The sequence below is a fragment of the Pan paniscus genome, chromosome 20 (genome assembly GCF_029289425.2).
Source record: "Pan paniscus chromosome 20, NHGRI_mPanPan1-v2.0_pri, whole genome shotgun sequence".
In the NCBI taxonomy this organism is placed as follows: Eukaryota; Metazoa; Chordata; class Mammalia; order Primates; family Hominidae; genus Pan; species Pan paniscus.
Genome location: NC_073269.2, coordinates 62555369 through 62579018, shown reverse-complemented (window position 1 = coordinate 62579018; position 23650 = coordinate 62555369). Strand labels below are relative to the sequence as shown.

Sequence of the window (23650 nt, the reverse complement as noted above, 5' to 3'; positions counted from 1 at the left end):
TTTCCTTTGGAGGAATGAATGGGGTAAGCTCCCTCGCATTGGAGCAATTTCTACACCAAATAAAAAAAGACATAGCTTACACTTAGTGAGGTGCTGAAGCTAGCTTACAAGAGACAATTACTAAAATTTAGGAATTGTCCAATGCAGCTCTCAGACCCTTAGCATCCTGAAATCAGGCATGGTCAGAGTATTTACACCATGGGAAGTGGCAGTCGCTACAAACCAGGGCTCCCTTTCCCACTCTCCCCTTGCAGAGGTGGTTGTTAGACATTTACCAGCACAGCATAGCTTAGATTCTTTGGCAGAATCTGTACTGATGATGCTCCTGATGCCAGGTGAATGGCTAAACACTGGGGCCTGGACCAACCCTTCCCTGGCATTTTCTTAAAGGAGTTTGAAGGCCCAGCGGTGGTTATGAGAATCTAATTTCAGAGACAAAAACTGTCACAGTACTTACTTTCTTCTTCTGTCCTATCTGGAGGCGAGAATATAGGCAGCCCAGGTTGCAACGGAGGGGCAGAGTAGAGAGAGAAATCAACATTAAGACACGGGTCCCAGACACCACTGACTTAAGCATCCCTGACCAGTCAGAGGAGAGCAGAGGTGGAAATGCTACGTGAGATGAGGCAACCCAACTCACTCATTTTACAGGTGAAGACACAGACTTAAGCACTTAGTCACGCCTTCTAACAAATGTTTATGAGGCATCTCCTGTGTGCTGGGCATCACGCAAGGTATGGAGGGTGCAGTGGAAAGCAAGGCAGGCCAGACCCAGCTGTTCAGGGAGCTCACAGACTAGTCAGAGAGAAGCAGACAGCAAAAGCATCAAAGGTGGGGTTTCGTTGGGATGAGTATTCTAGGTAGACCTGCTGGGTTCCATGGGAACCTATAAGGGGGCGATGGTTGCTGACCTTGCGGGGACACCAGGGGAGGCATCTTGAGGGAAGTGATGTTGTGTCTGAGACCTGGAAGATGAGCAGGGGTTAGCTGGGTGAAGAAATTTGGAAGAGGAGGCAGGAAAGTGTCGCAGACAGAGGGAACGATGTGGGCGTCTTCCTGGGCGGGATGGAGCCTGCAGCTGCCGGGGGCTTGAAGGAGCCCACCTCAGGGGCATGATGGTAGGTGATCGTGGTACAAGACGTGGCTGGAGAGTATCTGGAGCTCAGTGATGCAGACCCCTGTGGGTCAGCTTAAGGGCCTCAGCCTTCATCCTAAGAACAGCGGACACCATGGACCCATTTGGGCCTGTGCTCCCTTCTTGGCTCTGCCACACCAGCCTCGTGACCATCAGCAACTCACTCCATCTCCTTGTGCCTCAGTCTCCTCATCAGAAAAGTGGAATCATAAATAAGAGACCCACGCTCCTGGTCTGCCCAGAACTGAAGGGGTTCCCAGGATGCGAGAGTTTCAGAGCTAACACTGGAAGTGTCCTGGGACGAGCTGGTCACTGTAGCTTTTGTGGCATTTACACCTCTTAGAGGAGTTATAAGGATTAAAAGAATCCATGCAAAGGGATACTTGGAAATTCATTGGCTGATTTAAGGTGCTGAATGAATCTACTGTTAGTGGCCACCTTGCCTCTGATGCTCTGCCTCCTTCCAGCCCTCAGTTTCCCCACCTGTTTAATGACTCAGATGATTTCTAGCCCCATGAGTCTGTGACTTCCTCCACATCCGCCTCAACTCCCTGCCATTATTATACCTGACAGTGGCTACATTCGATTGGTACTTGGTTTCGTGGCAGGCATTTCACATGTGGAATAAGAACGTTTTGCTTTTTATAAAGTCCGGCTGCATTCCAAGGAGGAAGCTTCTGGTGCACAGAGGGCTGATATTTATGGGTTAGGTGGACTTGGGGGGATGGGAGTGGGGGAGAACTGAATTATTGTGCTTGTTAAAAGGAGGAGACTGTGTAGCTCCGCAGGCAATGTGGGAGGGAGGAGAGGCGGGAAGGGAAGGGAAGAAAAGGAGAGGTGAGCAGAGTCGGTAAGGTGAGGAACCATGTGCTCGAGGCTGGACTGACTGTTCCTGACACTCTCCGTCAAAACTCAGTCATAGGTTTCCTTAAAATGTTTCCCACAACACATTTCTTGGGGGAACCCCCGGAGGAGAGTTCTACTTCCAGGTTGATGGGCAAGGAGGAGAGTTCTACTTCCAGGTTGATGGGCAAGGAGGAGAGTTCTACTTCCAGGTTGATGGGAAAACAGAGAAAGTGCATGGTGGTTTCACCACCTAAGATGGACAAAACTCAGAAACTGTCATCACAGGAGTAACAGAAACCACAAGGAAGACTTTGGACTCCAGAATCCATGGAATGGTGGGGGTGGGAGGGAGTCAAATCCACTTTCACCAGCTCCCTAATATCTGAGTGTTTCTGGCATTTTATCATAATCTCACAACCACACTGTGCAGTGCGTGCTGCGAATCCTGGTTTACCGAGAAGAAAACAGACTTGTCCTGGGTGGTGTGTGCTGGTAAATAGTGGAGCCAGGTGGAAATTCCAGATATGCATGTATTGGGAAGCCCCGCTAGCATTTGCTCTGCCGGGCATCTCTAGCAGTGAGAGATGAGTGCTTAGTGACGCCGAGCAGATCTCAGGTGGACACAGATTCAGCTTGAACTCCTTGGGTACCACATGGTGAGAAAGGTTTTCTCCCTCCAATTCTCTTTCAACCAGAGAGAAATTCTCAAAATGGCACTAACGCATCTTTAACTCATAACACTTGCTAGTGTTTATTTCCACCGAACAGCGAGAACAACCTTCACACAAAGAGCCTTGGCAGAAAACAGTGTCTAGTTATAATTTAATCACGTTTTGTTTTCATGATATTTATCTTCACAGTTGTCTCCTCCTTATGAGGCTGACCACTTACTCAAGCGGTATAAAGCAACTTTTTCAAGTTTATTGACTTAAGGAGAAAGCTGTACGTCCATTTGAACAATGGGAGGTGTGGGGGTTCTGGCGGTGCATAGATGCAGCAAGAACACCTGTTGGGGTTCAGTCCGTCTATGAAAAAAATATGGGGGGGCGTGTTTTTTGGCCACCACATTATCAAAAATAAAAAGTTTGGGCCAGGTGCGGGGCTCACACCTGTAATTCCAGCACTTTGGGAGGCCGAGGCAGGAGGATCACGAGGTCAGGAGTTCAAGACCAGCCTGGCCAACATGGTGAAACCCCATCTCTACTAGTAATACAAAAATTAGCCGAGCGTGGTGGTGGGCGCCGGTAGTCCCAGCTACTCGGGAGGCTGAGGCAGGAGAATCGCTTGAACCCGGGAGGCGGAGGTTGCAGTGAGCTGAGATCGCACCACTGCACTCCTGCCTGGGCAACAGAGCGAGACTCCGTCTCTAAATAAATAAATGAAAAGTTAGATAATATCCCATGCTGCTGAAGGTGTGGGGAAACAAGCATCCCCACAGGCTGTATATGAAGATGCAAATTTGTTAAACATCTGTCCAGATTTAAAAGGCAGATACCCTTTGACCCAGCCATTTCCCTTTTAGGAACTTAACAGATAGGAATTTGCAAAAATAAAAAAGCAATGACTGGATAAGGATTTCCATTATAGCGCTGTTTATAATAACATCAAAACAAAATAAAACAAAACTGGGCTGGGCGCGATGGCTCATGCCTGTAATCCCAGCACTTTGGGAGGCCAAGGCGGGCGGATCACGAGGTCAGGAGTTCGAGACCAGCCTGGCCGACATAGTGAAATTCTGTCTCTACTAAAAATACAAAAATAATAATAATAATTAAAAAATTAAAACAAACAAAACAAATCAAAATATGTTAGGAATCCCAGTCAATGGGGTGAAAGGAAACAACTAAAAACATATATATTAGAAAAAAAACTAAATGTACATGAACCAGAGGCTCATTAAATTATGGGAGTACACACGAAGCATTTTTCAGGTATTTGAAAGAGGTAAAGTTATATCACTAAAACACATAGTACTTTTAACTTGAAGAGTTAAGGATGTACATACATGTGTGTGACTATTTCTGGGGAGAATACACGTGAGACTAGAAATGGTGCTTGCTTCTAGAGAGCAGAGCCGGGAATGTGGTGAAGAGAATGATTTTGACTTTCATTTTATGTTTCCTCGATATTTTCCCATGTGCATATGCTATTTATAAAACTTAAAAAACTCCACAGCATAATAATTATTAGGCAAAATTCTAGCTGTAACCTTATATAGCAATAAAGATTTTCATTACATCAAAGTTCAAACAAAACATGTGCTTGGATAATACCTGAAGTGTTCTTTAGACTCTACCTAAAAGCATAAATGACTCAATAAGTCTACATTACCTTGCGGACAAGAGAAAGACCAGGTTTAAAAGATACAATCCTGACACTTACCATCTGGTGACAGTCTGCTCATGAGACCTGAGGAAGAAGACAACACATGATGTGCAAATGCAGCAGAAAGAAATATTCCTAATTAATGGATTTCCCCCAGTTCAACAGATGTAACAAACTCTTCTTCAGGAAGTGTGGCTATAATGCCTCAGTCATGATGCCTCATTATTCCCACTTAATCCCCGTTCCTACCTCTATCAATCATAGCAAGGCCAGGCGCAGTGGCTCAGGCCTGTAATCCTAGCACTTTGGGGGCTGAGGTGGGTGGATCATCTGAGGTCAGGAGTTCAAGACCAGCCTGGACAACATGATCAAACCCATCTCTACTAAAAATACAAAAATTAGGCTGGCATGGTGGTGGGTGCCTGTAATCCCAGCTACTCAGGAGGCTGAGGTTGGAGAATGGCATGAACCTGGGAGGCAGAGGCTGCAGTGACCCACAATTGCGCCACTGCACTCCAGCCTGAGTGACAGAGCAAGACTCTGTCTCAAAAAAAAAAAAAAAAAAATTACAGCAAGCATCACTTGTCCCTAATCTAATTTGTTTGCTTATCTCTGTTTCCCACCAGACTTTGAGTTTATAAAGAATGAGCATATCAGATCCACCTCTGGGCTCCCATTGCCGAAGCATGAGTCCAGGCACAGATTAGATACTCAGAAATTCTTGCTCAAAATCCTTGCACCATATTTTTCTCATCTAAAACCCACCAATGAATACACACAATCTAACCCAGGTGTACATTCTAGAGCAAAGCCCAAAATTTCCCGCCAAAGTGCACAGTCCAGGGGCATTGTGAAGTGGCAAGGTACTTACCTACGATCCCTGATGGCAGCCCATCCAGGAGAGTCAGCATGGTGGCCAAGGTTACATGCGTGGTCCAGAATGTTGTCCCCAAGAGGTCACAAAGACGAAGCCATAATTAGAAAACCAAAAACGAGGTCAGATGCTGGGGGCTGGGAACAGATTGGGAAGTAGAATCCACAAGGGGTCATGCATGGTGAGCAGTCAGGGACTAAGACTCAGAACGCTGTGAGATTATTGGGGACCCTCGTGCATTTGATGCAGGGAAGAGCGTCCAAAGTGGAGAAAGAGGTTGGGACAGCAATCATGAACCGTTCTTCATTCATGCTAGGAACGGAAGAAAAGATGATCCTTTGTTGCCTCTAGAAAGAGGAGCCAAGCTCTGTCCTTCTATTTACCCCACACCAGCCCTTTGAGATCAGATATTGTCCCTATGTTGCTGGTGAGGACAGGTGAGCCTCCAAGGAATTACGTGATTTGCAGAGACCTGTGCAGCTGGTGAGTGAAAAAGCAGGAACTCAAACTCAGATCTCTCTGACTTCTTCTAGAAGTCTCCATTTTCTCATCTGCAAAACAGGAACGTTAACTGGGGCGAGGCTTGCTACGTATTGAAGAATCCCACTGGGTTTGCTAGTGGAAAGTGCTGTATTTATGGAGCTCGCAACACCTTTCTTGGTATCACTGAAAATCGTCTGGTAGTTAATGCCTAACGTTGTTGGGAATATTGATGTGGGCATTGAATGGCTGATATCCAGGCTATACATTTTACTAAGTGGGTGGCCTTGGGATGATGAATGAACTCTCTGTGCTCTTTAAAATGGAGATATTATTTCCTGTTTGGAGCTGTGTCAATAAAGAAGGAAGATAATGCAGACTGAGTACTTAGCCTAGCTCCTGGCTCAAGGTAACATTTAGTAAAGTTAGAAATAGTAATATGAAGTAAGTAATAATAATGATGATGATAATAGTATTGGATTCATACATAAGGGTGTGTACGTGTGTGTGTGTGGTGGGGGCAGGGACATGGAATCAGAAAGAGGTGGTAAAGTCTGGATTTATGGAGTTGAAAATGTTTTGCAACCCTAAGTTCATTTAACCTTGCAAAGTAGGCACAGAGAGGTGAAGTGATTTCTCTAAAATTGCCCCACCTAGGAAGGAGCAGAATTAGTCTCCAAATGCAAAGGTGCCTAATGTGGGCCTTGTACCCTTTCTGCAAGTCATCATCTCACTTCCTGACCTAGCCTTGTGCCCCCGAGTCTTGCAAACTCAGTGACAAAGCCGTGGTCTCATTCCACCTAACTTGTTCCAGATTGCTATCTCTAGGAATTATTAAATAGGCAGCGATGATGGTGGCTTTTACTACCTGACCTCAGAAAGCAAAGATGTAAGTCATTGTGTCTAACCAAATATTATTATCGATGTCAGGTAAACCTGAATTGAGCTCTCAGACCTAATAGCTTTCCTTGAGCCATGTGCGGACCATGAAAGAGTGCTCAATTTCTGGACAAGTGGCTTTGAGGGGAGACAAGTAAAAGGGCTTTTGTTGTTGTTGTTGTTCATCAAAGGACAATTCCACACTTGGTTTTACTAGTTCTGCTATTAGAAGCTAAGCTGTGAACAGACCAGAGAAGAAACATAAGTCGAAGTTCAGCAGCAATGATCCCTTTTGGACAAAGGCAAACAGACCCCAAAGGGAAAGAGATGGAATGAGAAGCTTACCTTTCAGCACTGTTGGCAGGCAAGCAGCGGGAAGGACAGGACCGATGGTAGCCAGTGGGAACCATATTGCCAATGAAGGTTCAGAGAGAATATGAAAGGAATTAAGTCATCCTTGGTACCTCATTGCACCCCATAGGTCCTGAGATAGGTTAGGGAACCAGAATGGGGAGCTGCAATTCATTCTAAGTGCATTGGACCCCTTTGGAGGCACATTTACCCTAAAGTCAGAAACTTCATGGGTACCAGTGGCCTGGGGAATCCAGACCCTCCCTTCTCCACCTGAATTTCTAGCATAAGGAAGTTCTCCATAATAACCAAGTGTCATCTCCACTTCTCAACCGGAGACTGGATGTTAATTCTGGGAAAGGAAGACATCTTACCCACCCTGTACCATATTTTTCTCATCTAAAACCCACCAAATACACACAATCTAACCCAGGTGTACATTCTAGAGCAAAGGCCCCTAGATTGTGGTAGGTCATTGATCCTACTGAAAATCTGATCAAAGCTATTTCCCAGAACACCACACAGGTTCTCTTTTTCTCTGACAGCACACCCAGTTTTAGACCTAATGACAGAGGCTTGTCGGCCTCCTCAAAGACCATCCAGTTGCACCCTTCCCACCCCGGGCAATCTGCAGATTCTGGGTGAAGAGGTCATGTTTGAATTGAGGACATCTGAATATGCCCCAGGTTGAATGTGATCGTCAGCAGTTTTGCCTCTCTCTTCATTCCCTTCCTTCTCTAGGTTGAAGGGCGGGCTCCCCATTTATGTAGGGAGAAGGAGATATGACTTAGTTGACTGGAAGGGGCAGCAGAGCCAGGAGCCAGTGAATCAACATGGAAAATGCAAGGAAGAGAGTGGAATTAATATTAACATCATCCATCTCTGTTAATTTTTACATGCATTTCTTTATTCCTTCATCGAACATTTATTTGCCTGTTGTTATATGGAGTGCGATCTTTATATGGGACACTATTTTTATGTAGTTTGTCACATAAAATTGACAAAGATCAATACAGCGATAGCATTGTAGTGGCACGAGTGTTAGAAACCCTTCTTTAACTTTGCAGTTTCAGAAATTAATCTTACAGATATATATTTATATAAATACGTAAATGTATATGTGTACATACTCACACACACTGTTGACCCTTGAACAATACAGGTTTGAACTACATGGTTACACTTATACTTATCCACTTAGATGTGGATTTTCTTCTGCCTCTGCCACCCCCTGAGACAGAAAGACCAACCCCTCCCCTTCCTTCTTCTGGTCAGCCTACTCATTGTGAAGATGACAAGGATGAAGACCTTGATAATGACCCACTTCCACTTAATGAAGAGTAAACATTTTCTCTTTCTTAATAACATTTTCTTTTCTCTAGCTTCCCTTATTGTAAGAATCAGCATGTAATATATGTAACATACAAAATATATGTTAATCTACTGTTTATGTTATTAGTAAGTCTTCTGGTCAACAGTAGGCTATTCGTAGTTAAGTTTTGGGGAAGTCAAAAGTTATATGTGAATTTTCAACTGCACTGGAGATTGGTGCCCCTAACTCTCACATTGTTCAAGGGTCAAATGTGTATGTGTTATGGTTTGAGTGTGTACCCCAAACAGCATGTGTTGGAAACTTAATCCCAAATGCAGCAGTGTTGGGAGGTGGGGCCTAATGGGAGGTATTTAGGTCACAAGGGCTCAACTTTCATGAATAGATAAATGCTGGTTATAAAAGGGCTTGAAGCTCTGAGCTCTCTGTCTCTGTTTCTGTCTCTCTCTCTGTCCTTTCATCATAGGATGACACAACAGGAAGGCTCTCACAAGATGCCAACCCCTCAATCTTGGACTTCTCAGCCTCCAGAAACATGAGCCAATAAATTTCTATTCATTATAAATTATCCAGTGTCAGGTATTCTGTTATGGCAGCCCAAAACAGACTACGACAGTGGTTATATCTAGATGATAAAGAAATATATATCTATATATAGATATAATTCTACATATTTCCATGTATAATCCTACAGATATAAATATGTAGATCTACATTGATATATATCCTATATGTCTAATTTCATGTAAGCTGAATTTTTCTTTGAAGGATTGTTAAAGAGCAAACTACTGAAAACAACCTGAATGGCCATTAGTATGTGACTGGTCAAGCAAATTGTGGACTTCCATACAAGAAATATTAGTCAGCCAAAAACATATAAATAAGAGGTTGAGGATGCTCCTTATGAACTGACACAGAGTCATGTTCTGGAAGTAGTGAAAAAAGTAAGGTGCATACAGAACAGTGTGTATAATACGCTGTCTTTTTTGTAAAAATAGAAACAAGAAGACTTTGAATATATAAATACACATTTGTTTCTACTTGCATAAAATATCTCTGGAAGGATCTGGAAGAAATAATTAATATCAGATTCTTTGGAGGAAGGGAAATGAGTGAATAGGTTGGGAAGGAGTTTTTTCCAGTATAACCTTGAGAACTTCTTTAATTCTGAACCCTGGAAATCTTATTTTAAATGAAAATAACATGATGTTTTAAATTGAATAATTAATTAGTAATTTAAATGTAATTAAAGTTTATGTAAATACTATTTTGTTAATTGAAATATTAATAAAATAATTAACATAAAACATTTTGATTAAAACAGCATAATATTTTAAATTGAAACAAAAACTGTGGATCATGAGATGTTTGCATTTGTTTAGGTTTAGAAGGTTCAGCTTTTGAAGATAGGAAGGAACTAACATAGGCTAGCTTTTTAGGTATAAAAAACCCAAAATGTTATCTGCAGGCATTTTAGCTCACCAAGTCTGGTGTGGGGATTAAATATTTTTAAAGTTTCCCATGTGATTCTCATGATGATGGTCCAGTGTGAGGATTCAGAGCTTTGGAAACCTCAGACCCCATATGGGACACTTACGATTTTGAAAATTAAATTGCATGACGTATTTTAAATTCTCAGTACATGCTAAATGCTTAATTAATATTGGTTCCTTTTATCTCCTTTCAACCTGAAATAATAGCATTAAATTATGTTCCCACAGTCCTTTCCATTTTGCAAGGCTCTTTCCATTTATTTAGTCCTACTGAGCACTAGGAATTTTGCTAGGCTATAGGAATAAACAGATTGAGTAAAGTACAGTCCCTGCCCTCTAGGAACTTACAGTCTTGCAGTCTAGTAGGGGTGGAAAAAAAAGAGATCTTTTTCCCCTCCATGTGACTTGGAGCAGAAATTCTTAAAGTATCATCCAAAGACTACTTGGTGGGGGTGGGAGGTGGTCCCTGAGACCCTTTCAGGGGATGTGATGGTTGATTTGGGGTGTCAGCTTGACTAAGGCACCCATATAGCAGTAAGACATTTATTCTCAATGCTTCAGTAGGCGCTGAGTCCATCCGTCTTCTGCTGAAAGGGAAGCCTGAGTGGTTTGGCATTTGATTAGAATGTTTGGGCTGCCCCAGGTGTGTCTGTGAAGGTGTTTCTGGAGGATATTGGGGTGTGAGTTGGAAGACTAGGTAGGGAAGATCCACCCTCACGGTGGGTGAGCACCATCCAGTTGGATGGAGGCCCAGCTGAAGCCAAGAGGTGGAGTAAGGGTCAATTCTTGCTCTCCCTTCTGCAGCTGGGATGCCCTTCTCCTGGCTTTGGATGTCAGAACTCCAGTTACTCCAGCTTTTGGGATTCTAGGACTTGAACCAACAGCTCCCTGAGCTCCCAGGCCATTGGCCTCAGACTGAGAGTTAGTTAGACCATCCATCAGCTTCCTTGGTTCTGAGGCCTTCAGACTTGGACTGAGCCACACTACTGGCCCTCCTGGTTCTGCAGCTTGCAGACCCCACAACTGAGTGAGCTAATTCCCCTAAGAAATTTGTTCTCAAATATCTCTATCAATATCTCTATCTATATATATATCTATATGTATATCTTCATGGTTCTGTCTCTCTGGAGAACTCTGCCTAAAACGGGTCTGCATGATCTTCCCTTTTCCAACTCCTTATCTGTGTGAGATTAGATTTTCATTTGCTTCAACCAAAATAGCACATTGTGGCTGGGCGGGGCGGCTCACTCCTGTAATCCCAGCACTTTGGGAGACCGAGGTGGGCAGATCACTTGAGGTCAGGAGTTCAAAACCAGCCTGGCCAACATGGTGAAACCTTGTCTCTCCTAAATATACAAAAATTAGCCAGGCATGGTGGCATGCACCTATAATCCCAGCTACTTGGGAGGCTGAGGCAAGATAATTGCTTGAACCCAGGAGGCAGATGTCGTGGCGAGCCGAGACCGTGCCACTGTATTCCAGCCTGGGCGACAGAGCAAGACTACGTCTCCAAAATAAACAAATACATAAAGCTAACAACAACAACAACAACAAAATAGCACATTGTGACAGACTGAAGCAGAAATGAGAATTCCGCTGTTTTCTATTAAACTAGATGTCAAAGAGATTTGCAAACATGTAAAATAATACCTTTCTTACTAAACTTTTTTGGTTTGGAAACAAATAGCCATTTCACTAAAACATTTTATTTATGTCAGTATGTATATTTATTATCCTTATTTAAAAAATATTTTTAATTTCAGTAGCTTTAGGGGTACAAGTGGTTTTTGGTGACATGGATGAATTGTGCAGTGGTGAAGTCTAGGATTTTAGTGCACCAGCATCTGTGTAATGTACATTGTACCCAAAAGGTAGTTTTCATCCCTCACCTCCCTGCCACCCTCCTTCCTTCTGAGTCTCTATTATCCTTATTTTTTTAATGCAGTAATAGATATTTTAATAATAGCTTTACTGAGATATAATTCACATACCATGCAATTCACCCATTTCAGTGGTTTGTAGGATACTCAGACTTGTACGACCATCACTACACCAGTTTTAGAGGCTTTAATCACCCCAAAATAAACCCTGAACCCCTTAGTCATTGTCTCTAAATTCCCCCACCCCTCACCCCCTGGAAATCACTAATGTCCATTGTGTCTCTGTGGATTTGCCTATCCTGAATATTTCATATACAGTAAACGGAATCAGGTAATATGTGATCTTTTATCACTGGCATCTTTCACTGAGAATAATGTTTTCAAGGCTCACACACGATGTTGAATGCATCAGAACTTTGTTTCTTTTTATGGGTGAATAATATTCCATTGTATGCATAGACCACACTCTGTTTCTCCATTCATTAATGGATGCATGCTAGGATTACCTTCACTTGCTAGCTCTTAGGAATAGTGCTGCTCTGAACATTTGTGCACGGGTTTTTGTGTGGACTTACGTTTCATTTATCTTGGGCACATACCTAGAGCGGAATTGCTGAGTAACTCAGTGTTTAACATTTTGAGGAACAGCCAGACTGTTTTCCAAAGCAGCTGTATCATTTCACATTCCCACCAGCAGCATATGAGGGTTCTGATTTCTCCACCTTAGGTAGTGTGAAGTGGTACCTCACTGTGGCTTTGGCTTCCATTTTTCTGATGGCTAATGAGGTTGAGCATCTTTTTATGTGCTTATTTGTAAATAGAAATAGTTTTTGTAAATATAAGTATTTGTATTTGTAAATATTTATAATATTTGTAAATATAAATATTTTTAAGTTAAAAATCCTTGAATTTACAATAAGGTAAATATCAATAAAGATAACCTTTGGCCGGGCACGGTGGCTCACACCTGTAATCCCAGCACTTTGGGAGGCCGAGGTGGGCGGATCACCTGAGGTCAGGAGTTCGAGACCAGCCTGACCAACATGGTGAAACCCTGTCTCTACTAAAAATACAAAATTAGCCGGGCATGGTGGCGTGCAGCCTGTAGTCCCAGCTACTCGGGAGGCTGAGGCAGGAGAATCACTTGAACCCAGGAGGCAGAGGTTGCAGTGAACCCAGATCGCACCACTACACTCCAGCCTGGGCGACAGAGCGAGGCTCGTCTCAAAAATAAATAAATAAATAAAAATAACCCTCACTGGAAAAAAAAAAAAAGAGAGCTCTTTAGATCCTTAATAATTTTTTTCGCGTGTTCAGCGGCCCTAAGACCATGAAGTTTGCAAACCACCAGCTGGTGTTAAACATAAGCCAAGGTGTTATTCTAATGGAGATCTGCCCGACATCTCTCTTCCCTGATAAATGCTCTTCATTTTCCCAATAGGCCTCTCTTCCCCAGACAAAGGAGTGAAGGAGGGCTGCTCTTTTCGTTGTGAGCATCACTGTAAGACAACAATAGAAAGGTGGTTTGCTTTTCTGAGTCATGTCCAGACCCCATGGCAGGTCTGTGCACCAGATCCAAGTGCCACCCTTCCCCAGAATTGCCAGAGAGGTTGCAAGATCGAAAAGAATTTTAGGAGAGGTAGCTATGAAAATACAGACTTGGGGGTTCCACAGTTCTTACTTTTTTCTTTAGTTGCAACTGGAGACAAAAGCATCAGCCAGCCGGTTCACAACGGGAGCAGGGAGCAGAGAGAGAAATCAGCATTAGACTCAGATCAGTGCAATAACCAAGAAGACCAGAGATAGAAGTGTCCCTGGAGATCAGCTGACCCACTCACTGCTATCAATAAAGCTACTCGGGCCCATCTATCAGCCCATCCATCCATCGATAAGTCCATTCGTTCATCATCCATCCAACCAACATTCACATGGTACATGCTCTGGGCATTGGCCCATGTTTGGTGTTGGAGACACAGATAAATCAGATTCAGCCCCTGCTCTGTAGGTATTTGCAAGGCTGATTGGGAAGAGAAGTTCTGGTATAAGAGTACACTAGACACCCCAAACTGTTCTCACAGAACTTGCTATCTATGGATGTCCCAAACGTCTTACAGGTGCTTCAAGCTTAGCCTGTTCAAAAAAGAATCTGTGGTCATCACACTCCTATCCATCAAAAAATAATCTGTTAATGCAATACTTTTTATTTATTCTTACTATTTTTTGTAGAGATGAGTCTCACTATATTGCCCAGGCTGGTCTCAAACTCCTGGCCTCAAGTGATCCTCTTGCGTTGGCCTCCCAAAGTGCTGGGATTAAAGGCTTGAGCCACTGCACCCAACCAATACGATAAATATCCCTGAGTTCACACTGATATAAGTAAATACAGTACTTGAATAAATAAATGGGGAAGAAAAGTCAGCTTTTCCTTACAGAGAAAGTCCATTGAATATATGTAGAAGGAATAAGGGGAATAGAAAATCACCATTGGAGAAGCACTGTAGCAATCATTTCTGCAGCAAGATCCACAGATGGATGCTAAAATTAATGGGCAAAAATTGGAAGAGAAACAGGGTATTCGCATAGCCTCAAAATTTCTCCCCCAGCGTATTTATTAATTACAAAGGGGGAAAATAGTAACTTAACAGTGGAGAAACCTGGCAGACACCACCTTAGCCGAGGGACTAAAGTTTACACCATGGGTAATAAGACACATCAACATCATGTGGTCCCTGATATAATTCCCTGGGAAGGGTATGAGACCACTTCTGTGGTATTCCTGCCCTAAATGCATAGTCTCAATCCAATCATGAGAAAGCTTCAGACAAACCCAAATTGAGAGAAATTCTGCAAAACAACTGATCAGAGCTCTTCAAATGTTTCAGGGTCATGAAAGACAAAGATTGAGGAGGTTCAATCACACATGCTAAGGACAAATCACAAGACCAAAGGAGATGGGATAACAAAATGCAACATGGTTGAGCAAGAGCTGGATTTTATGAAACAAAACAAAACAAAACAAAAACTTAATTGAAAATGCAAGGTGGGATCCTGGATTGGATCCTCAAATAGAATAGTTTTTCTATTAGTAGAAACATTAGTAAAATTTGAATGAGGTCTGTAATTTCTTTAATAGTTTTGTTCTGGTGTTGGGTCTTGCTTTTAGTCATTGTGCTATGGTTAGGTAAGATGTTAACAGCTGAGATAACTGGGTGAAGAATATTCAGAAACTTAATTTTTGTGACTTTTCTCTAAGTCTAAAATAATTTCAAAATTTTTTTAAAAACGTGTTCCTCTACAGAGTTTTTTTTTTTCTTTTTTTCTTTTTGAAACAGAGTCTTGCTCTGTTTCCCAGGCTGGAGTGCAATGGCAGGATCTCGGCTCACTGCACCCTCCACCTCCTGAGTTCAAGCGATTCTCCTGCCTCAGCTTCCTGAGTAGCTGGGATTACAGGCCCCTACTACCATGCCTGGCTAATTTTTGTATTTTTAGTAGAGATGGGGTTTCGCCATGTTGGCCAGGCTGGTCTTGAGCTTCTGACCTCAAATAATCCAGCTGCCTTGGCTTCCCAAAGTGCTGGGATTACAGGTGTGAGCCACCGCGCCCGACCTCTACAGAGTTTTCTCATCTCAGTTAAGGGCAGCCTCAATTCCCCAGTTGCAAATACATGTATGTATAAAGAGAGCCTTTCTGCATGCTTCTCTATCCCCAACCACCAGCATCTGACCCATCACTCAATCCTGTGAGCTGTTTCCTCAGTGCCTCGTAACCTTCTACGTATCCCCATCTTCACCCTGATGACCAAAATGTTTTCTAACTTGTGTGTTTGCCCCTAATCTGATTCCCACCTAACCCATTCTTTCCTGAGGGCAAGACACATTGTTTAAACACACAGAAACACACATACATGCACACACACACTCCTAAATATGACACTCCTTTGCTGAAAACCCTTTAACACCTTCCTTTTCCCTTAGGATAACATCCAAAATTTTTCCTGTGACCCACATGCCCCTGTCTATTCTGTTTCCTGCCTCCTGTCTCTTCTTACTTGTAACAGTCCCACCACCATGCCCCTCCTTCTGTCTACCACGTTCCTGACACACCGGCCTCTCTCTGATGAAGGGACTCAGTGCCTTCTGCCCCAGGACCTTTGCATATTCAAGTCTCTGCCTGGAATAGTCTCTCCTAACTCTTCAGCTGGCCAGCTCCTATTCCTTACCTCAAATGTGACTTTTCTAGAGAGGCCATCTCCGAATCCCCACACTAGAATGTGTTTGTTTAGCATGAGAATTCCATGAAGACAGAACTATTTCTGTCTGTCTTTTTCATCACTATATTCCCAGCATCAAGCCCGTGGAAAGAACCAGGAATAAACATTTGTGGATCGAATGAGGAAATGGGAACTCAGAGTTACGGCAAGACCCAAGTCCTCTTCCCAATATACTCTTTGGTGTCTTTACGTCGCAAAAGTCTGGAGTCTCACTAGAATTATCTAACTATAGTAATGTTGACTTCCAGGCACTGCACAACATAAGCTCGTCAATGACATGCAACAGTCCCATGAACTGGGGATTCTTGTGAGCCCCGTTGGCCAGATGAGGACAGCAAGGCTCGCAGAAGCAATGTCTCCCCAAAGCCACAAAGAATCAGTGATAGAAACCAGGATGCAGACACAAGTGTATCTCCAAGGGCAGGGGCTAGCAACCTAGACTCATTCACCCCACCGTGTCCATCAAGGGAAATGTGAATGTCTAAATGGGAAGCAAGAAGAAGTCTGTTAGACTCCAGGAGCTTCTCTCTGAATCCAGCCCACGAGAGCCTCCCAAGTTGTAAGAAAATACATAGAGGACACAGGGCGTAGCTGGAAGCATTACCTTCACGAGGAGTACAGGCTTCTGCCAATCCCAGGAAAAGCAGAATCAGCAGCGACATTTTCAGAAATGGCTCTGATCTGTGCATAACGGGGCTGGGATTTGGGCTGAACGTTCTCCTCTTAGGATAGACAGGACTCTCTGGTCACCCACCGTCTTCCCAGGCTCCAGGGACAAAACTAATTGCCCACACCTGCCCTCTAGCCTGCCTGGAGGCTGGCAGGTCTCCAGACCTGTGCCCACGCCACCAACTGCTGACCAAAGAACTGTATCTGCTTTTTCATCTTAAAGCAACATTTTAGAACGGTTTCATGCTGAGTGTGATGCTTGTCATCCTATGATCTGCTGGCCAAATCCTGCCCTCCTCCTGTTTTTGTAGGGCCTATGAGCTAAGAGTAATTGTTACCTTTTTTAATGGTTGGAGGGGAAAGACAAAAGAAAATATTTCATGACATGAAGATTATATAGAATGTGAATTTCAGTGTCCATGAATAAAGTGTTATTGGAACACAGCCATGCAATTTCACTATGTATTGTCTACAGGTGCTTTCAGGCTGCAAGGCTGAGCTTTGTAGTTGTGACAGAGACCATCTGGGCCAAAAGGCCTAAAATATTTACTGTCCGGCCCTTTATAGAAAACGTTTGTGGACCCCTGTCCTAGACGTACTGTAAATTTCAGAAAAACAACAAAGCAAGCAAACAACATCTATCGTATTTCTACTCAGAAGTAAGTATTGTTTTTACATTTTTGTGTATATTCCTTTCCAAAGATGTCTACGTTTATACTTACCTCTAGCACTTACTAGCTATGTACCCTGAGCAAGTTACTTAACCACTCTGTGCTTCATTTTCTTGATCTATAAAGTTGGGATAATGGTATTTCCAGTCTCATGTGATACTATCATATCACAGCTGTATGATAGTAAATTTGTACTGTTGTAGCCATTAAGTTTGTAATAATTTTTCATAGCAGCCACAGGGAACTAACTGTTTCCACTGGTAATTCTTAGAAATTGCTTGGACAGTCAAGAACTTTAGCTGTCAGTGGGGATATGAACTTGACCCAGTATCCCTCTGGACTCCTGGAATAAAGGCAGAGTGTAGAGACCACTGGTCTATCTAAGCTCTGAAGGTTTCTGTGGTACTTCCTTCAAGCCTGACAGAAACAGAGGGTTGTGTGTAGTGTCCTGGAAGGAAAGAGTTCCAGGTGTGGAGGGATGTCCACTCTTGCAGGGGACTCTCTCCTGCCGCCATCTCTGGTGCTATCTATGTTTCAATCCCTAGTATGAGCTGGACCATCTCATGTACATTAGGGGATACCTCAGCGATCCTTCAGACTAGGCTGGAGGGGAGAGTTCTTGTTGGCCATTTGCCATATTTCAGAGCTCCCCTCCTTTGTGAGCACATGGTCCTGGCAACTCATCACCAGGAAAACGTGATACTACAGGATTTGTTATAATGAGCAGAAGAAACAAGGTGTAAAACATGCAGAAGGCTTTTCACATCCGGTGCTATGCGGAAGTAAAGACCACCCAATGAAAACAAGCAAAGGCTATTAATTCAGAGCTTGCTGTAATAAGGGAGTCCACTGACACCATTTGTGTTTGGCACAGACTCAAAGGCAGGCAGGGTAGTGGGAAAGCTTATAGTGAAAGAAAGGGAAGGCTTCAAGAGTGCCTGGTTGGAGGCCGTTGGCATAAGGAAGCTGGCAGTGGTTAATTAGAGGCCATTGTGATTGGTTGGGGGAGCATATTTGGATTTCTCTGATTAGTCCTACGTTTCGATTTTCCATCCTTCCTTAGCAGCCTCATTACCAGCACAGCTGTTTCTTTGCTTTATCAAATATAATCATAGTCCCTAACTCATAACACTAGGGTTTAAATGCAACAAATGCCTGGGATGTAGAACATCATTAATATTCTTTAGCATTATCCGCTCTGCCAGACTGTGATCTGGGGACATAGATGAGTCAGATACTGGCCTTGCTCATGAGGAACTCATGCTTTAGGGAAGATCAGGATTTCTCACCATTGGCACAGCTGACATTTAGGACTAGATCGTTTTTGTGGTGGGGGCTGTCTTCCGCTTTGTGGGATATTTAGCAATATCTCTGGTCCCTATCGTTTACACAGTAGCACCTGCCCCACCCACCCCACACCAACCACCACCGCCACCATGTTTGGGGAGCCACAACCAGGAAGTGATGAGCTTTTAGTGCTTATTACTTTATTTTTATTATAACTTATTTATGTTCAAGTTTATACAATTTAGTTTTGCGTATTGGGCTGTGTTAGGCAAGCAGCTAAACTGAGGAATTTTACCTCAATTTAAAAATGTTTTAAATGTAGAAAACTGGAAACGTTAACAATTGACCCTCATAAGCTGGCTCCAGTACATGTGTGTAATATTATTTTGTGTTTTTACATTTATTCTAAATGGTGTTTCACTGAATCTTTCTTGCACAACTTGCTAGCTATGTATTTATTTATTTATTTATTTATTGAGACGGGGTCTCACCCTGTCTCCCAGGCTGGAGTGCAATGGCACGATTTCAATTCACTGCAAGCCTCCGCCTCCTGGGTTCAAGCGATTCTCCTGCCTCAGCCTCCTGAGTAGCTGGGATTACAGGTGTGTGCCACCACACCTGGCTAATTTTTGTATTTTTAGTAGAGACAGGGTTTCACCATGTTGGCCAGGCTGGTCTCGAACTCCTGACCTCGTGATCCACCCACCTCGGCCTCCCATAGTGCTGGGATCTTTTTTTTTTTTCACCCAGCGTGATGTTTGTGAGATCCACTCATGTCTATGTGGAGCAGGGAAGTGGTGCTGGACCTGGAGACGGCAAAAAACCTGGTTGTTATAGTCACAGACAGCCAATCAGTTAGAATCACAGACATTGAGTCAATCCAGTGTGGATGCCAATCCCTGCCCCACCACACTACGGCTGGCCTGAGTTTCTTCTTGCTACCATAACGAATTACCATAAATTTTATGACTTAAGACGACATAGATTTATTATCATACAGTTCTGGAATTGAGAAGTCTGAAGTGGGTTGATCGAGCGAAAAGTGTTGGTAAAGCTACATTCCTTCTGCCGGCTCTAGGAGAAATTTGTTTCCTTGCCTTCTGCAGCTTCTACAGGCTGCCCACATTCCTGACTCCTGGTCGGCTTCTTTCATCTTCCTAACCAACAGCATGGCGTCTTCAAATCTCTCTCCAGCCCTCTCCCATTTTCAGGCCAGCGATGGCCGGTCAAGTCTTTCTCACCGTACATTGCTCTGATTCTGTTTTCATCATTCCGTCTCCCTCTGTTACCCATTTCCCTCCCTCTTTCACTTACAAGATCCTTTGTGATTACATTGGACCTACCCCAGTAATCCAGGATAATCTCCCCACAAGGTCAGCTGATTAACAATCTTATTTTTATCACATCTGAGAGTAACACACTCCCAGGTTCCAGGAGTCAGATGTGGGTATCTTCAGGGACAATTATTCTGCCTGCCTCACAGATGCATAAACTTGCTCAATTGACTATATCCCTGAGCCTCGGTTTCCTCCTATTAATGATAGCAACAATTATTATCATTAATTATTATATTATTATGCCATATCATTGTGAATGTTTTAAAGTATATTGAGGGGATGTGGAGAAATTGGAGCTCTTATACATTGCTGGTGGAAATGTAAATTGGTATAGCCCCTGTAGAAGATAGTTTGGCAGTTTCTCAAAAAGTTAAATATAGGGCTACCGTATAACCCTGAAAGTCCACTCCTAGGTATGTACCCAAAAGAACGGAAAACAGGTAATTAAACAAATATTTACACGTGAATGTTCACAGCAACACTATTCACTAGAGTCAAAATATGGAAATGATTCGAATGTCCATCAATAGATTAATGGGTAAAGTGTGGTATAGCCATATAATAGGATATTATTCAACTGTAAAAAGAAATCAAGTACTGATACATGCTAGAACATGGGTGAACCTTGAAAATATTATGCAAAGTAAAAGCAGCCAGACACAAAAGACTACCTAGTGTATGATTCCATTGATATGTAATATCCAGAACAAGTAAATCCTTAGAGACAGAAAGTAGATAGTGGTTGTCGGGGACTAGGAACGGGGAGGGAAAGAGGAATGGCTGCTTAGTGAGATGGGGTCAGGGGTAAGGAAAATGTTTTAAAACTAGATGTGGGTGATGGTTGAACAACATCGAGAATGCACTAAAGGCCACTGAATTGTACACTTAAAATGGTTAATTTTATATCATATGAATTTTACCTCAATTAAAAAAGTTTTAAATGTAGAAAAATGTGTTAAAAGCTCTAAAAATAGCAATTAAAAAATCCCATGTTACCAAAACAAAACAAAGAAAACAGTACAAGCATAGGGACTGTGCATATTAAAAGTAACTAAATTTAAAAAGTATTAAAAGTAACTAAATTTAAAAATTAAACCAGTAGCAGCAGCAGCATCTGAGGCTTCTACAGGGAAATAAGTGGAAATAGTTCAGCCCCTCTGTGCAGTTCCTGGGGCAGTCCCAGAGCTTGAGCAGGTGGGAGGGATGAGCATTCTGTCCCTGCCGCAGGGGCCATTACACCCACAGGGGCAGCGCCCACACAAGGGGTCTCGGCTGCAGCTGGCATGACTGGCTCAGCCACACCAATGCTTCTGTGTCCTGGGCAGCCTGGCTTCCCAACCCCCAAGGAGTCCCAAGCCACTGACTAGGTCCTAGAATAGACAACCCATGTCCTGGGCTCTGGCTGGCTCTCCAGTCAGTTCCTTCACATCTATCCTAGATAGAGGAGCCCTTGGAGTCTTCTGTCCCCCACTAAACAGATAAGGGAGCAATGGGTCAGAAGTTTCAGGGATTTTTCCCAGAAGGGACCTGAAAAGTGTCATCGGATTTAGCCAGGCTCTGAAATCATAGAGGTGCGGGATCAAACCTCAGCTCCCTCCACCTCCTGGCTGTGTGCACTAGGTCAAGGATTTCTTTTCTTTGGACCTCAGTTTCTCAGGGAGTAAAAATGGAGGTGTCATAGCAACAGTCGATACTTTTTCTAGCACTGACTATATCCCAGATGCTCTTCTAAGAGCCTTTGCCTATAATAACTCCTACAACACTATGAGATGGGAACTGTTATTAGCGTCATTTTATAGATGAAAAAAGTGAGATCTAAAAGCATAAGGTCCACTCAGAATCACACCACTAGTAATTGGCAGGACTGGGATTCGAAGCTAAGTATATGAATCTGTAGTGAATGCTCTAAACCAGCCCTGTCCAGTAGAACTTTCTGCAGTGATAGGAATGTCCTGTATCCGTGCTACCCAGAATGGTGGCCACTAGCCACGTGCGGCTGCTGAGCACTTGAGGTGACGCTAATGCAACTAAGGAAATGAAGTTTTCATTTTATTTCATTATGAAGCATGTAAATCTAAATAGCTACATATATTGGACAGTGCTGCTCTAAATCATGATACTAAGCCCCTCTCAGCCTTAACAGACTATGTACCTAACAGGGTTGCTATGACAGTTGTGACAGAGCCATATGTGTAAAAGCACCCTCTGTGAACCAAGCAGTCTCGGTGTTGGGGATGCACATTCTCTAACCCTGTGGAGTTTATAGTCTGGTGTAGGAAGACAAACAACAATATTGACAAACACATATATAATTTCATGTACTGGTCATTGCTGCAAAGAAACTAAAGTAGGGCCATGTGTTAGAGACTGATGGGGTTGAGATGCTGCCGTAGCTAGAGTTGTCAGGAGAGACCTCACTGAGATGGTCACATTTGAGTTTAGATCCTAATGAAGATCTGGGGTAAGAGTAGCTTAGACAGAGGGAACAGCTTGTGCAAAGACCCTGAGGCAGAAAAAAGCAGAAGAATTTGACACGCAGAAAGAAGATCATTGTGGATGGAGCAGGGTAAGCTCATGGGAATGTGGAGGGAGGAGAGGTTAGAGTGGTAGGCAGGGGCCAGATTGTCAACAAACCTGAGTGGGCTCTGCCGTGAGAATGATAGTAAGCACAAACCAGGAATATTCCTCTTTGTCTGCTTTCCCTGGGCCCTCTTACACCCACTTGGTTCTCTATTAAATATGGGCATCTCCGGCCAGGCGCGGTGGCTCACGCCTGTAATCCCAGCACTTTGGGAGGCCGAGGCGGGTGGATCACGAGGTCAGGAGATCGAGACCATCCTGGGTAACATGGTGAAACCCCGTCTCTACTAAAATTACAAAAAATTAGCCAGGCATGGTGGCAGGTGCCTGTAGTCCTAGCTACTCGGGAGGCTGAGGCAGAAGAATTGCTTGAACCGGGCACCGAGATCGCGCCACTGCTCTCTAGCCTCGGTGACAGAGTGAGACTCCATCTCAAAAAAAAAAAAAAAAAAAAAAAAAAAGGTGGGGGCATCTCCCAAGCAGAAAGCAAAGCCTAAGCCTACTCACTTCTTTGGGGAGACAGGAAGAAAGTCTTGGACACTAATTGAGCGTCCTCTTTGGGCACCTGCCCCAACAACTTCACACACATTATCATCTCATTTAACTGAGGTTGGATCTGCAAAGGCAGCTTGGCTTGGCAGAAAGAGTGGGAGCTTTGGAATGAGGGCCTAGATCTCCCGTGGGCTCTACCACTTGGTGCTATTTTTAGCAAGCATGCAGTAATAATCATAATACTCTCAGCAGTTAAGCTTAATTGGATGATTATGATGTGCCAGACATGGTTCTAAGCACTTCATATCTATTAGCTCATAATTTTAAGAGCTGGGTAGTATTATAATTTCTCTTTGCAAATGAGATAACTTTGCCCAAAGTCAACAAAGCCAATAATTGGAAGAGGTAGGATTTGAATCTATACAGGTATGATTGACATTTGTGAACTTGTTTAGCTGCTAAGTCTCTATACCCTGATTTCCTTTGGAAGAATTACCTCTGCTCCACTGTGTGTAGTCCTGGTGGGATAGTTAATGCACGTGCCCATTGTCTCATAATGAAAAGCAAGCAGGGTCCCTCAAAGCTCCTTGCACCAGATCCTTATTTTTACACTAAAGCCAACCAACCTGTGTCCTAAGCCAAGCTAATCAGATGCTTACCTGGCGCTTTAAATCTCGAATTGAGTAAAGCAAGAGTGGAAGAAGCGGATTTAATGCTTTTCAGGTGAGAGTGTTGAGTGGCTCATGATACA

General features: G+C 43.3%; 2 protein-coding genes across 25 annotated transcripts in view; one reads left to right on the top strand and one right to left on the bottom strand.

The window, feature by feature from the left end:
• The window catches only part of EDDM13 (epididymal protein 13), a 39960-nt gene extending 23408 nt beyond the window's left edge, over nt 1–16552 (bottom strand). Inside the window, exons 1-6 of the mRNA XM_014342903.5 lie at nt 16468–16552; nt 13275–13292; nt 11099–11122; nt 4364–4390; nt 912–965; nt 458–475 (exon numbers count right to left, since the gene is read on the bottom strand). Coding sequence (XP_014198389.2) covers nt 458–475; nt 912–965; nt 4364–4390; nt 11099–11122; nt 13275–13292; nt 16468–16552 — 226 coding nt within the window. The remainder of the gene's footprint in view (nt 1–457; nt 476–911; nt 966–4363; nt 4391–11098; nt 11123–13274; nt 13293–16467) is intronic.
• Nucleotides 1–23650, top strand: part of ZSCAN5A (zinc finger and SCAN domain containing 5A) — a 91697-nt gene that overhangs the window by 25108 nt on the left and 42939 nt on the right. For 2 of the 24 annotated variants that reach the window (XM_055104332.2, XM_055104321.2), the window contains exon 1: nt 16690–17191. The exons of 21 other annotated variants lie outside the window; for them this stretch is intronic. The gene's annotated coding sequence lies outside the window, so the exon portion shown is untranslated. Of the gene's footprint in view, nt 1–8686; nt 8789–16689; nt 17192–23650 lie in introns of those variants that run through there. One more of the 24 variants, XR_010110937.1, reaches the window with a different exon arrangement.